The sequence below is a fragment of the Sminthopsis crassicaudata genome, chromosome 1 (assembly GCF_048593235.1).
Source record: "Sminthopsis crassicaudata isolate SCR6 chromosome 1, ASM4859323v1, whole genome shotgun sequence".
Lineage (NCBI taxonomy): Eukaryota > Metazoa > Chordata > Mammalia > Dasyuromorphia > Dasyuridae > Sminthopsis > Sminthopsis crassicaudata.
In genome coordinates, this window is record NC_133617.1 from 585,153,420 (window position 1) to 585,169,175 (window position 15,756).

Here is a 15,756-nt window from a genome sequence, read left to right on the forward strand (position 1 = left end):
GTAGGAGATGGTTTGGAATGGAATTGGGGGTACATATGCATAAGTTGACCTTGTCAGGAAGAAGGAACAAAAATCTAGAATAAAATAGGAGATGGTATAAAATGATGTTAAGGGGTTGTGATAAAGAAGGGAAGAAAAGGAAATTTGTAGCAAATAGCCTTGATTTTCTTAGTCAGGTGAATCAAGATCCTCAGCTGAGAGAAGCGGGGCATGCTGACAGATGCTTGAGAAGAGAAAAAAAAATTTTGGAATAATTGGGTTAGAGAATCCTTAGAGAAGAATAAAAGGATTGCTTTGCTGCAGTGAAGGTCTAGTTAAGATTAGATTATTTAAATCTATAGATAGTGATCTTGACAATACCATTGTCTGTTTTCTTCCAGCTCTTTTTAGCAGCATGTAAACTTAAACAAAAGAACAGATGGTGGGAGTATTCCAAGGTTGGATTTCACCAGGCACAAGGGGATCAAGAGATTCAATAATAGAAAAAAGGACAGAGTTGCTCTGATTAGCTAAATGGCAGAAACTGAGAAAGGAGGAGGAATAATGACCTGGAAGGCATAGAAAATAGAGTTCATGGTGAAGATGAATAGATTTAAGAAGAGTAAGGCATAATGAGAGATGAAATAAAAGAAGACTTTGTTTTTGCTGTTCAGTCTTTTTCAATCATCCTCAACTCTTTGTGAGGACAGAATTCTTGGCCAAGGTATTAGAGTCATTTGCCATTTCCTTTTCTAACTCTTTTGATAAAAGAGAAAACTCAGGCAAACAGGATTAAGTGACTTGACCAAGGTCACACAACTAAGTTTCTGAAGCTGGATTTGATCTCAAGAAGATGAATCTTTTTTGACTCCAGATCTGTGGTTTTATCCATTGTGCCATCTAGTTTCCCTAATATAAGAGATTATGATCAAAGAAAAGAATAGCAGATTCTTAGAAGTAACACACTTGTGGATAAGGCATAATCACTCTTATGTGTAGCTAAAGTGAAATGATATAGGACTGGGAGCCAGATGATTTCTATGATGAGCTTCTGGATGAAGAAACTCACTCTACTAATAAAGATTGGCACCTTCTCTGAAAATTACAGACAATGTTCTGGGCACCAAGAAGTTGTGATTTGTCTGGATCACAAGTGCCAGAAGTGACACTTGTAACTTCAAGGTCAATACTCTATCTACTATGTTAAACTGCCTCTCAATAATGAAAGTTGAGGAAACTGAAGGAGGGACAGATCCATATATTTAAGAATTAATTTGTAGTATATCAGTGGGAGAAAAATGCCTACACAATTGTCATGGATAGTAAATAATGGAATGATAGAATGGAAAGACCACTATTATTGAGTTGGATTAAAAAGGACATTCATGAGTCAGGTAATCAGAAGAAACAAGTTTGAATTAGTTCATTCCAATTCAGATTAGGTAGAATGGAAAGATGTTGAGTATACTGGGCGGGGAGAGACAGACAGAGAGAAACAGAAAGAGACAAAGACAGACAGAGACAGAGACACAGAGAAACAGATACACAGAGAGAGAGACAGGGAGACAGAGAGACAGGGAGAGAAAGAGAGAAGGGCCAGAGAGAGAGAGAGAGATGCAAAGAAATAGAGATAGAGAAATAGAGAAACAGAAACAGAGAGAGACAGAGAGAGGCAGAGAGACAGACTGGGAGAGAGCAATCAAATAAAGTAAGCCTTAGGAATTATTGAAACCAAAACTATTGGTAGAGATCTGCAGAAATAAGGTTAAAATGAAAGGTGAAGGTTAGCTGAAGAGCTTCCTGCTCTTCCTGGGTTTGTTATGAACTCAACAGTAGCTCTATTTCTCTGTCATACCTTTGACGCAGTGTTAAAGTTGAGCAATTCTTTTGGCTGAACACTGAGCTCCACATAAGCAGAAGCCAAGCACGCCTCTGACTAAGTTTTTAAAAAGATACCTAAAAAAGTTTCACAAGGGAGAACATTTGGAAGGGATCATATGAAAAATATTCACCAGTGAAGATAGCCACCTTGTCCTGGAGAGTGGCAGAATGGAATAAAATGGGAAAAATCCTGAAAATCTAAGTTCAAATCCTGGTTCTGACATTTACTATCTGTGTTTTTTCATCTTTCAAATGAGAACATGAAGAAGAATGCTGTGGAGCCTGCTTTCACAGCGTCATCATGAGGAAAGTGCTTTGTTCAATGTATAACATTATAGAAATGTGAGCTATTATTGTCATTACCACAAGGTGGACCCTATGTAAAGGGTTTACAAGAGGCTGTGCTCAGGGGCTGCGCAGGTTGCAATGTGGACTGTTTGCAGCCTGAGTGAACTGGGGCAAACTTACCTGATATCTTAAATCCACAGAAGTACTGAATTGATATTTATATAGCACTTTAAGATCTGCAAAGTACTGTCTCTATATTACTCACACTATCACAGAATCCCAAATTTCCTTCAAAACTCAGCTCAAACATGAAACCTTTCCTGATTTCCTTAGCAGCTAGTACATTTCATTGATGAACTCCTAGATGAAGAAACTCCTTCTGCTAAGGTACTTTCTCGTACCTTGCACGAAATAACTCTCACCCCTTTTTCTACAATCGTTTGCTATCAAATCTCTTGCTCAGTAGATGGAATATTAAACAATTTGTGGAGGAAGAATAGAATCCAACTGGAGTTGTAAAGCTAGGAATTCTAAAAAATGGAAATGAAGCAGAGGATGTATGATAGACTACAAGAATAACCAAGGGGCTATTAGGAGGAAATGATGGAAGGGTAGGAGGTGATAAAGAATCATTTCAGGATATAGGGTCACAGTTATAGGAAATGGGATAATCTATGATGTGGTCATCTCTAAGGACAATTGAAGTGGAATGAAGATTAGGTAATAGAAGCTGAGCATGAAGATATTCAACAGGACAACAAATGGAATATCAAGATTGTATCTAGGTTTTGAAGTTGAGAGAATTTTTATTCAGGTATTGATTTCCTTGAGAAAGGAGGAAGAATCTAATGAAATCCAACAGTTGACTATGACAAGGAACTAAACTAGGCGAAATAGGCAGATGTAGTAACCCTCAAAGAAGGAAAAGTTGTTGAGTGATGATGGCAAGAGAAGAAAGAAAGGAAAGGACAAAAACATTTATTAAACATATATTATGTTGCTGAGCTCTCTGCAAATATTATTTCATTTAACCCTCACAACAGCTCTGTGGGGTAGGTGTTATTGTGATCCCTATTTTACAGTTAAGGTAACTTAGACAGACAGAGATTAAATAACTTGCCCAGACTTACATAACTATTAAGTGACATTTCAAACTACCATAGTTTGGTAAAGTTACTAACATCTCAAAACTGGCTTTTTACCTTTATTTTTTTCCTATTCCTCTCTTTTATCATCTTTGCTAATTTGCCAAGTATGAAGTAAAGTCTCAGGGTTGTTTCAATTTGAACTTCTCTCATTATTCAGGATCTGAAGTATTCTTTAATATAGTTAGTAATAGTCTGCAATTCTGCTTTTGAGAAATCTTTGATCAGATTCTTCAATTACTCCTCTATTGGAGAATGACTTTTGGTCTTTTATATTTCTATTAACTGTTTAGCTTTTTGTCTTATACATCAAATATTTATCAGAGATATTTATTCCATAGATCTTTTTCTTCAGTTAACCACTTCCCTTCTTATCCTGAATGCCTTGATTTTATTTGTACAAAAGCTTTATGATTTCAGGTAATCAAAATTATTTATTTCATCTTTTGTAATAGCTTTTATTCCTTGTTCAGGGAGAAATTTACCATCTGCTCATTGCTGTAAAACGTACAAAATCTGTTTTCTCTTCAAATTTTTTATAGTGCAATTCCTAATATTCACTTCACCTATCCATTTTAAATTTATTGTAGGCTATGGCTTGAGATGTTAATCTAAGCCAAATTTCTTCCAGACTGCTATCCAATTTCCCAACATTTCTTATCACATATGGGGTTATTTCTTAGGCAATTTATGTTTTGGGTTTCTTGAACATTAGGTTATTGAGTTTAATTATTTCTGAATTATTCTTCTCTAATCTGTTTCATTGATCTATAATTCTAATTTTTAAACAATACTAAATGGTTTTGGTAATTGTTGCTTCTTAATTTATTTGAGAGCTGGGAATCTTCCCCTCCTTTTTTCTTGTCTTTTCATTTTCATTATTTCCCTCAATAACATAGCTCTTTTGATGATGAATTTTGCTATTATTTATTCTGGGTCTATAAGTAGTCTAGTTGGTATAGCATTAAATCTGTAAATTAATTTTGATAGTGTTATCATTTTTATCATATTGGCAAGGAAAAGCCATAAGCATAAGCTATTTAAGTTGTTATTTATTTCTTTAATGATAATTTTGTAATTAAACTTATACAAGTATTGAGTGTTCTTGTGTAGATTGGCTTCTAAACATTTTATGGATTTTTGTAGTTACTTTGAATGGGACTTCTCTTACCATTACTGTTTCTGGATTTGGTTATTATTATACAGAAATGTCATTGATTTTTGTTGATTTACTTTTTAGCCTACAACTTTGGCAAAGATGTTAATTGTCTAAATGATTGCAAATTCTCTTAGATTTCTAAGTAAAACACTATAGGATCAGCAAATAGGGATCATTTTGGTGATTTCTCCCTACTCTATCTTTGACTTTGTCTATCTCTTCTTATTATCATTTATCCCACAGCTAGTTTTCTAAAAATTAGCATGCTAACCATTGTATATATTGTTATTTAGGGGATAGACAATGGGAGCAAAAAAAAATTAGTCTAGAATTGGTTTAGAGTAAGAGTAGGAGCTGCATCTATTCACATTCTCCCAGCCCCCCCTTCTATTTATTATATCTTTTGCCACATATGGAGTTACCCTGCCACAGTAATCCTGTTTCACATATAGTATCTACAAATTACAAAAATTTTCTCATTTGCACAATTAGAGAGTTCATCAAGATAATGGTTCTAAAAGAGTATGCTACTGTACACTATTATGCTGCAAGTTTTGGTAGGTGTGACAAAAAACTTTGGATTTGTTATGCTATTGTGGATAAAAGACAATTTATATATTCTTTTGTTCAATGTGAATTTTTACTTATCTAGCATATAAAATAAGTTAAGTGTATTATCCACAAAATAAACAAAATTTACTGATTACATATACATATTAATATCTAAATGTGTCAGACATTAAAATTGTTAAGAATTGATCTCTTATTAAAGGGAAATTATGCATGTATGTGATTCTTTACAGCACATAATATTGTTAGCAGGAGCAAAAATAGTTTGAAAACTACAGCTCTTAAGTCTTTCCTAGCACTAGTATTTTATCAAATATTAAGGTATTTAATATCAGTTCCTAGGTCACATGGGACTTCGTTACCCAATGGCATATAATATGAATATATCAAATATTATCATAAAGATTGATTTCATGGGACCATAAGTGAAAAGAAGATTGAAAGGACACTCAGTAATTTTTTAAAAATAGGAATGTTTTCTCTAACCTTGATCTAAGTATAGAGATTTTAAGACAACTTCCAAGGTCTCCAGAGGGGATTTAGACACTAAAATGTTTGAAGGAAAATCTTTTTGAAGAGTTTCTAATTTTTATTAATTAAATTACATCAATTCCACTGCAGATCAGTATGGAAATTTTGATTTGCTTTACTTCTGACCTAATTTTCCTGCCCTCCTACCAGCCCCTCCCCTGGGCTCACCATAGTAATGTTCAACTTAGTCTGCCTCCCCATTGACTTAGCCCACTATAATTCAGAACTCTTGAGCTTAAGTGAGATCATGGCAGTACATGCTTGTGATAAACATGGAACTTGTATTTTAATGGTAAATAGTAAGGCTACCATTGAACAGAAATTTGAACTAATAAGAAAGGATAGGGCTAGAGAATGGAAATCACTAATTCTACTATGTAAAAACAGAAAGAAAATAGAAGGTTAAATATAGAATCAAAAGTGTCAAATTCTTGACCCACAGATTGATGAAATTAAATTAACATATAATCGGAAAATATTTAATAGTATAAAAATACAACACAACCTAGATAATGCTGAATTGTTGTTTTCTAAGTCACTATGTGTCTAGAAAGATTCTATTTCTATTTGAGTTTGACACCATTGTGTTAGGTGACAGGATTTAGTTGAAGGACAAAGGGGAAGTAGCAGATGTCAGAATGGAGGAAGAGAAATGATAAGGCAAAGAATAATATGGTCATACCGTTTGAATCAGCAATATCACTACCAGGTAAATATTTCCAAAGAGATAAAAGAAAGAAGAAAAGGATTCATATGTATAACTATATTGATAATAGCTTTTTTTATAACAATCAAAAATTGGAATCTAAGAGTGCCCACTTGTGGGAGAATGATTAAAAATTTGATAATATATGAATGTAATTAAATGTTAATGTACAATAAGATATGATGAAATACATAGTTTCAGAGTTAGCTGAGGAAACCTCTACAAACTGATAAAATATAATGTGAACAGAATAAGAATAATTTCTAAAATGACAGTTTTTAAAAGATAGCTTTGAAAGATTTAAGAACTCCAATCAACATAATGACAAGTCACTATTTTAGAGAATCAAAGATGAAATATGTTAACTACTTTCTGCATGAGAAGTGATTAATCTAAAATGAGACATATGTTTTTGGACACAACCAATGAGGACATTGATCATCTTAGATGATTAATATTTGTTACAAGTGTTTGATTTTATGCAATTGCTAAGGGGAATGGAAGTGAAAACAAATGTTTAAAAAAAAACCCAAAATTATTTTTTTAAAAGAAAGAAGGATAATATGTCAACAAAGAAAAGAGAACGGAAGAACATGTCAATATCATGGGCGTGGATGATTAAAAATATAGTAGTTTCCCATACTAATGTAGAAAAATGTAACTTCACACAATGTTTTTTCACATCCTATTTTTATTGTGATCAAATGTAAGTAGCTAGCAGAACACAGTCTCCTTTAGGAGAGGAACTATTCTATATTTGTCTTTGTAGTCTCACTATTCAGCATAATGACTTGCACATGCTAAATATTTATTAATTGCTTATTAAATTGAATTGAACTGAATTCAATGTTAAATAGGTTTTATAACTACATACTTTATAATTGCTTCAAAACATATACAAATATTTAAAGGTGCTTACCTGTGGCATTCACAATTCTATTAGCCCGGATAGATCCCTGCGGGGTCTCAACTTCCCATGTCCCATCTGCTCTGGGTTTTAGATTAGTTACTCGAGCAGGAAATTTTAGTAGAGCACCATATTTCCGGGCCCCAGCAGCCAGAGCCATAGTAAGAGAATAAGGATCAATGTGACCATCTCCAGGATTATAGAGTCCAGCCAAAACCTAAATGATTTACAAAATGAATTCACACAAATGCAGAGTTTTTCTATCAGGGACATATAATGTCTACATCTGAATAAAATCAGATTTTTTTGAAACTAACCCACACGTTAGCATGGTTTTAACTTTTAAAAAATTAATATTTTATTTTCCCCAGTCATATGAAAAAACAATTTTTAACATTCATTTAAAAGAAATTGAGTTCCAAATTTTCTCTTTCCCTCCCTCCCCTTTCCCCTCGAGGTAGTAAGTAATTTGATATGGGTTATATATGTTCAATCATGCAAAACATATTACCATATTAACTATATTGGAAAATAAGGCAGAGTCCCAGAGAGGGAAAACTATGAAAAAAATACTATAAGTGAAAATAGTATGCTTTGATTCTACATTCAGACTCCATCAATTCTTTCTCTAGAGGAAGACACCATTTTTAATCATGAGTCATGATATAGATTATTCCCAGGGTGCTCTTTTCTTATATAATTGAGGCATATGCTCCATGTAAATCGATATCTCAGCAAAGAAATCTTTTGAAAGGCTTTTCCATGATTTTTACTTTTTGCAAATAATAATCTTTATTTAGCAGTATAATTATTTTCACAAACTGGAAAGCCAATAATTTACAGAAAAACACACTTTGACAAAACAGTACTTCAAAGATCAAATAGTACTGAGAAATAAATTATATTTTCTAATTCATCCAACAAATATTTATTGAGTGTCTTCTACATACAAAGTACTTTTGTTTTAAATAGGGATTCACTTTATTAAACATTTCAAAATGTCCTGTTTGTATTTGAAAAAGCTTATATTACAATGGATTGTTTACTTATTATTTTGATTTAGTATTCTTTCCACAGAGTGCTGAATATGCTTCTTACCTATTTACAATGCCTGGTGCTACTGAGGAATGAAAACATAAATAACTTAATGGTAAAAAAAATATATATATATATACATATATATATACATATACACATGTATATGCACACACACATATGTATACATACATACATACACATAGATGTAATTCCTAAGGAATCACTCTTGAGTTTGAACAAAAGCCCTCAGTCAAGTGGATCTAGGATTTCATCAATTTAAAGTCACTTTCCAAGCAATCAGTAAGTTAATAAATATTTATTAAATGCTTCCAATGTACTAAGCACTGTGTTAAGAATGCTCCTTTTTACTATTTACATATATGGCAACCTATTCATGTTTGACCATCATGTTTCACCTTTTGTCATGTCCTATCATAAGTTCGCTTCAAAGGGAAGTTCAGGGCAGAAAGAATAAACATTTATATAATGTCTACTATGTGCCAAGCACAATACTAACTCCCTTTATAAATGTTACCTTATTTGAACCTTACAACAATCATGAAAGGTAAGCACTATTATAATCCCCTTTTACAATTGATGAAGCTGAGGCAAACAGAAGGTCATTTAGCTAGTGTCTAACTCAGGTCTTCCTAATTGTAACAACTAGTTGCCTCAAAGGGTTCATCCAATATCTTATTGACTTCCTTCTTTTTCCTAACATGGAAAGGTTGCTAGTACAGTACTCTGTGGATTTTGTGTATCTTATGGGACAATGTGCCACAGACATCAGGAATATATGTTTTGTACCAATTGTTCTTACCATTTCCCATTAGTATATACCCCCTTTCTAAGAGCTAATCAATATCAATCAATAATCATGGCAGAAAGTGTACCAATGGGGGCTTATGGGCTATAGCATTTAAGCAAAACAAACCCCAACATATCAAAGCTACCTCTAAGACCTGAAAAGATGTAGTTCCCATGTACTGGGGACCTAACTCCTCAATGAGAGTTGGGATAATCAAAACTCAGAACATTCACTACATAGCATTTTCTCTCTTTTCCTCTTGCCTCTCTCTGTCTCTGTCTGTGTGTGTCTCTCTCTGTCTCCCTCCCTTCCTCTCTCTCCCTCTCTTTGTGTGTGTGTGTGTGTGTGTGTGTGTGTGTGTATATACATACATTCATATTCATGTATATATACATAAATATGAGTTTATGTATGCATATGTGTATGTTTATATATAAATATATATCATATATGTAAATATAAATAATACATTTATAAATATATAAACATATACATATATAGATATAGTCATATTCATCTATACACACACACACATACACACACACACACACACACACACACACACACACACACACATATATATATATATATATATATATATACATGCACTAGGTGACAAACTCTATAGAATGTCCACCTAACCTCATTTCATAATCTTTTCTATAAACATTCTTTAATCCATTGGGTTTTTCACTTTAAGATGAATAGTTAGGAATCTGTATATTCTAGGGCTTAATGCAACCAAGACAATATCATCCAGAAACAGGTTGTATTTTGAGAACTTCAAAATCCACAAGAAATTCCTCTTAAACTTGTAACTTTATGATGGATTTTTTTACAATAGTAGCAAATACCTTTCATAAACATATAGCCACATGCTGTGTTTTTCACTGATATTTATGTATACCTGAGGGTTGCCTCACATGAAGGTCATGAAGCCAGAAGCATAGAGTAGAGTGGAAGGTAAGAGAAACTGGTGGGATTCAGCTCAAAGACAAGCAAAATCATAGACATGTGGGGAATTCAAAGTAGGATCAACATGTTCTGCAATGTCCCCTTTCCATGATAATAACTTTAGGACTCTGGTGAGTTTCCTTTAATCTTGATCTCAAGACTAAAGCCATATTGATCCAAGGTCATGCATATTTCTATTATTACATATTTCAAGGAATCTTGAATAATTTTTAATGTGTGGAAAGGAGACACTTTAGGGAAATAAAGCATTTAGTGCAATGCTTTGTTCTGCTGAATCAAATGCTTTTTTAAAAATAATCAACAAAAATAAGTACAGTATAATCTTGTATTTACCACATTTCTCAAGCAATTATGTGATAGTAAGTTTGTGTCCTACCATAGAATATTTGCAAAAGTCTACCTTTTTCTACTTCATTGAGCATTTCCTTGGTATATACGATAAACTTTTTATAGTGATAGGAAAAGACGCACAGATCTATAGTTGTTGATATTTCCTTTTTTGCCTTAAAAAAGATAAGGTCCAACATTTTTTCAATCCTTTTATAGAATTAAACTCCTAAGCACCACATAATTGTAGCTCAGATCTCCTCTCTATATAAGGCAGCTGCTTTTCCCATCTTTGCGTTCTTTTGTTCCATCCCTATAAGCATATTTGGAACTGTGATGATAGAGTCCAAGTGTAAAGAGCCTACTCTCCTTGATGATTTTTTAAAAAGTTTTTATTTTTGCATCATTTGTTCTATTTTTTGTTTTATTTTCATCTTTAAATAACCTAAAGACAGATTTTCTTCCTTGGGTTTCTAAGCTTTCATTACATTGATTTTGCTTCTTTTTTTGTATTATGAAGCAATGCTGCTCAAATCTTCAATCTTCCTTTTCCAAAAGATTTTACAAATTAGTTTTTTGTCTAAAGCATTGGTTTCCTTAGTTGTCATATATTTCTTCTTGGCAAATACATCAACAAACTTTTACTGACTAAGGAACTTTTGAGGATTTTGGTCTTTATTTATGACAATTGATTTGTACAGATTAACTTTCTATTATAAATATTTGGAAATTTTGTCTGTTCTTCCATTCATATCTGACTTTTTATGATCAACAATTTCATGAATAGATCAGGATATAATTGTTTTAGTGACACACTACACATTTTCCCATTTTTATTCTTTCTTCTAGTTTTATGCTAATTTTTATCTTTGCTCTATCAAGTTAGTAGTCTGAATATACATAGACAGTTGATTAAAGAATAATTCCCAAATCAGTATTTAATTATTTCTATCTTTTTGATGTTATTAAGAACTTGCCAAATCCAGCAAGACAGAGTGGGGAGAGAGGGAGGTAACAAATTGATTTTGACACTTCTGCCTCTTAGAATCCTTGGTTTTCTTCAAGTCTCAAATCAAATGGTACCTTCTGTAAGAGGCCTTTCCCAATACTATCCTCCCCTCCTGCCAAGTACAAGAGCCTTTCTAAGATTACCTTCCAATCAAAAAAAAAAAATTAAGAAATTAAAAAAAAAAACATTTAAAAAGATTACCTACCATCTATCCTCAGCTCATGTGGTTTGTAATCCTATATGGAGTCTTGTAATTAAATGTGGGGGTTGTAAAATTATGAATGATTATCAGCAAATATTTGATTTGTGTACCTATTTTATATATGTATATATCCAGAGTCATGTAAAAATTTCTTGGGCAAAAGGAGTTGTAAGTGGAAAAAAGTTTAAGAAGCCCAGATCTATGCTGTGTGTCTTTCTTTTATTTGTATAAAGTTATATAGTTATATACTTATAGTTGTATTGTCTTCCTCCTTAAAATGTAAGCTCTTTCAAAACATACTGATTTTGCTTTGCTTTGTTATCTATTTCTAAAGAAAGGCATAATGTCCACACATAGAAAGTGCTTAATATATGCTTTTTGACTGGTTAATTCATTGACACGTTGAACATAAGGTACCAGGAAAACTAGTAGATGGAGATGACCATAAATAATCAGCTAAAAATGAAGGAGCTTGAGAGGAAGGTCTGGGTTAATTCTCAAACAAAGTTTAATTGTAAAGGACCTTAGACCTACTTTTCACCCTTTCATGCAATTATAGAAAAATGTTGAAAGTGTATTCCCAAGTAGCACAAGAAGGAAAACCAATTGAACAGATATAATGCTCAACTTAACAATTTCTCAAAGACATATCTATTCATCAAGTTTTGATCTTTGACATGAAAACACAATGTCCTAAATTGATGTGCTTTGCACCTATGTAGAAAATTCAATTGTAATTCAATTCAGTAAGTTATTTGATGGCCTATTTAAGAGAAAATACCTTTTCCATGTTCAGTAAAGGGAACATCTCTTGCACTTTTTCAGGCTCAATAAGATATTGTTCTGTGGCATGCCATCGGGTTCGAGTCATTTGATATTTAAACTCATCCACTCTTGTAGGAGTTGTTGCAATTCTGATGCTTCCAGGTTGATGGAAGCCCACCATCTGTCAGAATAACCACAAGAAAATAATATTAAAAATTGTCATTAGGGGAAAAACATGTGTTTTCTCTTCTAGCTTTTTTAAAAATATGAGTTTATGAAGAAAGATTTATTAAAAATGAAGGATTATTATATTGGTTAATATTTTTAGCAAAAAGATGTGGCAGAATAATAAACAAGAAATTGGTAAGCCATTCCAGTATTTTTGCTAAGAAAACCCCAGATAGAGTGACAAAGAGTTGGACATAGTTGAAATGCAGATCAAAGCATATGTTTCACTTATTTTATTTTTCTCATATTTTTTTATCTACTTCTTCATAATTGAGATTGGAAATATATTTTAAATGATAATACATGTATAAACTATATCAAACTGCCTACCATCTTTGAAAGAGGAGAAGGAAGAGAGGGAAAAAAATTTAGAACTCAAAATTTTGTAAAAATGAGAACTAAATAAATATCTTCATGACATGTAAGTGGGGAGGAAATAATATTTTAAAAAAACTCAAAGAGATCACATACTCTTGGGAATTTATAAAATGGCATTATCTGCCTTTGTTATTTATTTTATTTTCTATACTGTAGGTCAATGTTTCTCTTTATATATCTAAAAAACAAGCAAAAAAACAGACAAAAAAAAACCTCAAAACACAACCTCTAAACATAGAATAATTGGCTTCATTATTTTTTCTTTCTTGATATTTCTTTTGTTTATGTCATATATACTGCTCATATCTAGTATGGTTTTAATGTTGTTGTTTTTATAGGGATGCCCCACATGGCTCTTTTGTTGAGCACACATCTTTTTCTTTTATGTTAATGATTAGACAGATTTGCAGTGCATATCATCTTAGGTTACAGCTTAGTTCCTTTTCTTTCAGGATATACTGTTCTTTTTCCTTTGTGATTTTTTGATGGTAATAGAAAAAAATCTTATTCCCTTTATTCTATGTTAGAAGGTATTTTTCCTGGCCACTGTTAATTTTTTTTGGTTTTGATTAAAATTATTAAATTTAACCAGTGTCTATCCTGGATTTTGTAGGGTTCTTTTGTTTACTTTTTTCCTAGAGGTAATTTGTGGATTTTTCCAATTAATTGTATGTATTCAGAAGTTATGACCAGTTTTTTTTTTTTTTTTGATTTGTACCTACAAGATAGTATTCAGGGTTTTTTTTGGTCATATTCTTCTAGGAGATCTGTAATCATTAATATATTTCTGTGCTTCTTTTTGTGTTCAATGGTTTTCAATGCATGTTTTTTAAAAATTGTTGCCATTTGTTTCTCTTTATGGAGTACTTTCTATCCACCTTAATATTCTTGAATTTCAAATTTGTTATTTTCTCCACTTCTTTAGAGAGATTATTCATTAGCGATTCAATTTTTCTAATCAGTAGAGTTTTAAGAGTCTTCATCAAGAGGTCTAAATTCTGACCTATATTCATTCCTAATTTCTTTCCTAAATTCATTTCTATTTTGAATCATTCTAGAATTTCTTTTTTGGTTTTATATGAACCCTAGGAATCTACAAACTTTTGTATTTCATCAGTTATTGAATAATTTTCCTTTACTTTATAATTGGTCAAGAGATAGCTTTGTATTCTCTTTGTTAATTTATTGCAAATTTTTTAGGCTTTTGAGATCTCGTTATTGATTTATTTAATTATGTTCTGCCCTTTTAATGAGAAGTTTTCCCCAGAAATCTTTAATGTTTCAACCTTTAAAAAAAATTCCCTGTCACTCATGATCTGTCTTCTATTATCCACTTGAAACTATGCTGCAAGGCTGCCTGAATCTGTGTCTGTAGTTTTTTTGTTTGGTTGGCTTTTTCCCTAAGATGGAGAAAGGAGAGTTTTTTTCTCGTAGAGGCTCTTTGGTCTTGAGATTTCTTAACCTAGAACCAGCCCCAAGTCAGAAGACAGCATATTTTTAGTTGCTCCCTTTTTTTCTTATTTAGATAGGCAGGATTAGTTTGCTTCTTATTGCTGGAGGAAGATATAATGATAAGAGTCTCTGCTGCAAGGGGAGAGGTTTCTATGGGTTTCATTTACAAAACTGTTAGACAACAGGAACTTGGAGGTTGATTCAGTAGAATTACTGAGTGGATGCTTTAAGAATTAAAGTTGCCCAGTGTTCAATCATGTAGTTTTTTTTGTAAAGGATTTACCAAAAAAATTACTTTTTTGTAAGGTTCAGCTGCTTTCACTACATCTGGCACTTTTTTTGAGGATTAGAGAGCTTAAGGGATCTGAGGAAAGTTATTACTATGTCAATTTGAGATCACATGACCTTAAAGTCCATTAGGTCATTTTTTTCATCTCCCCATGGAAGGTATGTGTACATTTGTTCCTTGCAGAAAGGACCTGGAGATTCAGATGAGATTCAGAAGTATGGACTTTTATCAGAGGAATTGCCCCTCCCTGTTCCATTAAAACAAGCTTTCCAACAAGCTCTCTTTCCCTTTTTACCTTCAGAAATCAGACTGGAGAACAACAGAGCAGAGAGTGGGGGGGCAGAATCTATTCCCATGCACAGTTCTCCTTTCCCTCTCCCAGACTTATATCAGAATTATATGTAAAAATAGATATGTATTTGTATATGCCCTTTGTATTTGTCCTTTGTTCTGAAAGAGGATCTTGACATTAGGGAAAAGATGCCATGGCATGCAAGTGAATCAGATATAAATAAGGGAGAGCTCACCAGACTCATTTTCTTTTATGGAGCCATCTAGATCCATAGGCAAGATATAGATATATCTGGCCCTGGATGCAGTAGGAAATCTTGATCTTTTTAAGTTGAAGTCTTTAACAGGTCTCATTAGACTGTGATGAAGACTAGGTAAGAAATGAAGCAAAGAATGGCCTCTTTTATCTAGTAAAAAAAATCAATTTGGGAAGAGAAGCCCTTCAGGTTTCTAGCTAAAACAATTCTACCTCTGAAATATATTGGCTATAAGATAATTCTTTAAGACTATAAAACTGTTTTGATATGTATTAGTAGAGAGAATTTCCTCATCTGGGAATTCTCTATTCCAAAGAACAGTTAACATTTAAAGTTAAAAAAATAAAAAGGGAGATGGGGAATTTGGTTTGGCTGAAGACACTCAAAGAAGCCCAGAAGTAGAGGCAGGAACAACAAGGAAAAGATACTAGGGCATCCTCTCTATTCTGGAGCTGAAACTCCAAGTGGAACTGGAAAGGAATGTAGGACAATATGAAATGTCACTAGGGACCCTCAGTCCCTGTGGTATTTAGATAGTGGAACAAAAAAAGTTATCCACTTTGGTGAGACA

The 15,756-nt window shown here is 32.7% G+C and overlaps 1 protein-coding gene across 1 annotated transcript in view; it reads right to left on the reverse strand.

The window, feature by feature from the left end:
• Positions 1–15,756, reverse strand: part of DMGDH (dimethylglycine dehydrogenase) — a 92,051-nt gene that overhangs the window by 60,438 nt on the left and 15,857 nt on the right. The window contains exons 4-5 of the mRNA XM_074288262.1: positions 12,307–12,471; positions 7,179–7,383 (exon numbers count right to left, since the gene is read on the reverse strand). Coding sequence (XP_074144363.1) covers positions 7,179–7,383; positions 12,307–12,471 — 370 coding nt within the window. The remainder of the gene's footprint in view (positions 1–7,178; positions 7,384–12,306; positions 12,472–15,756) is intronic.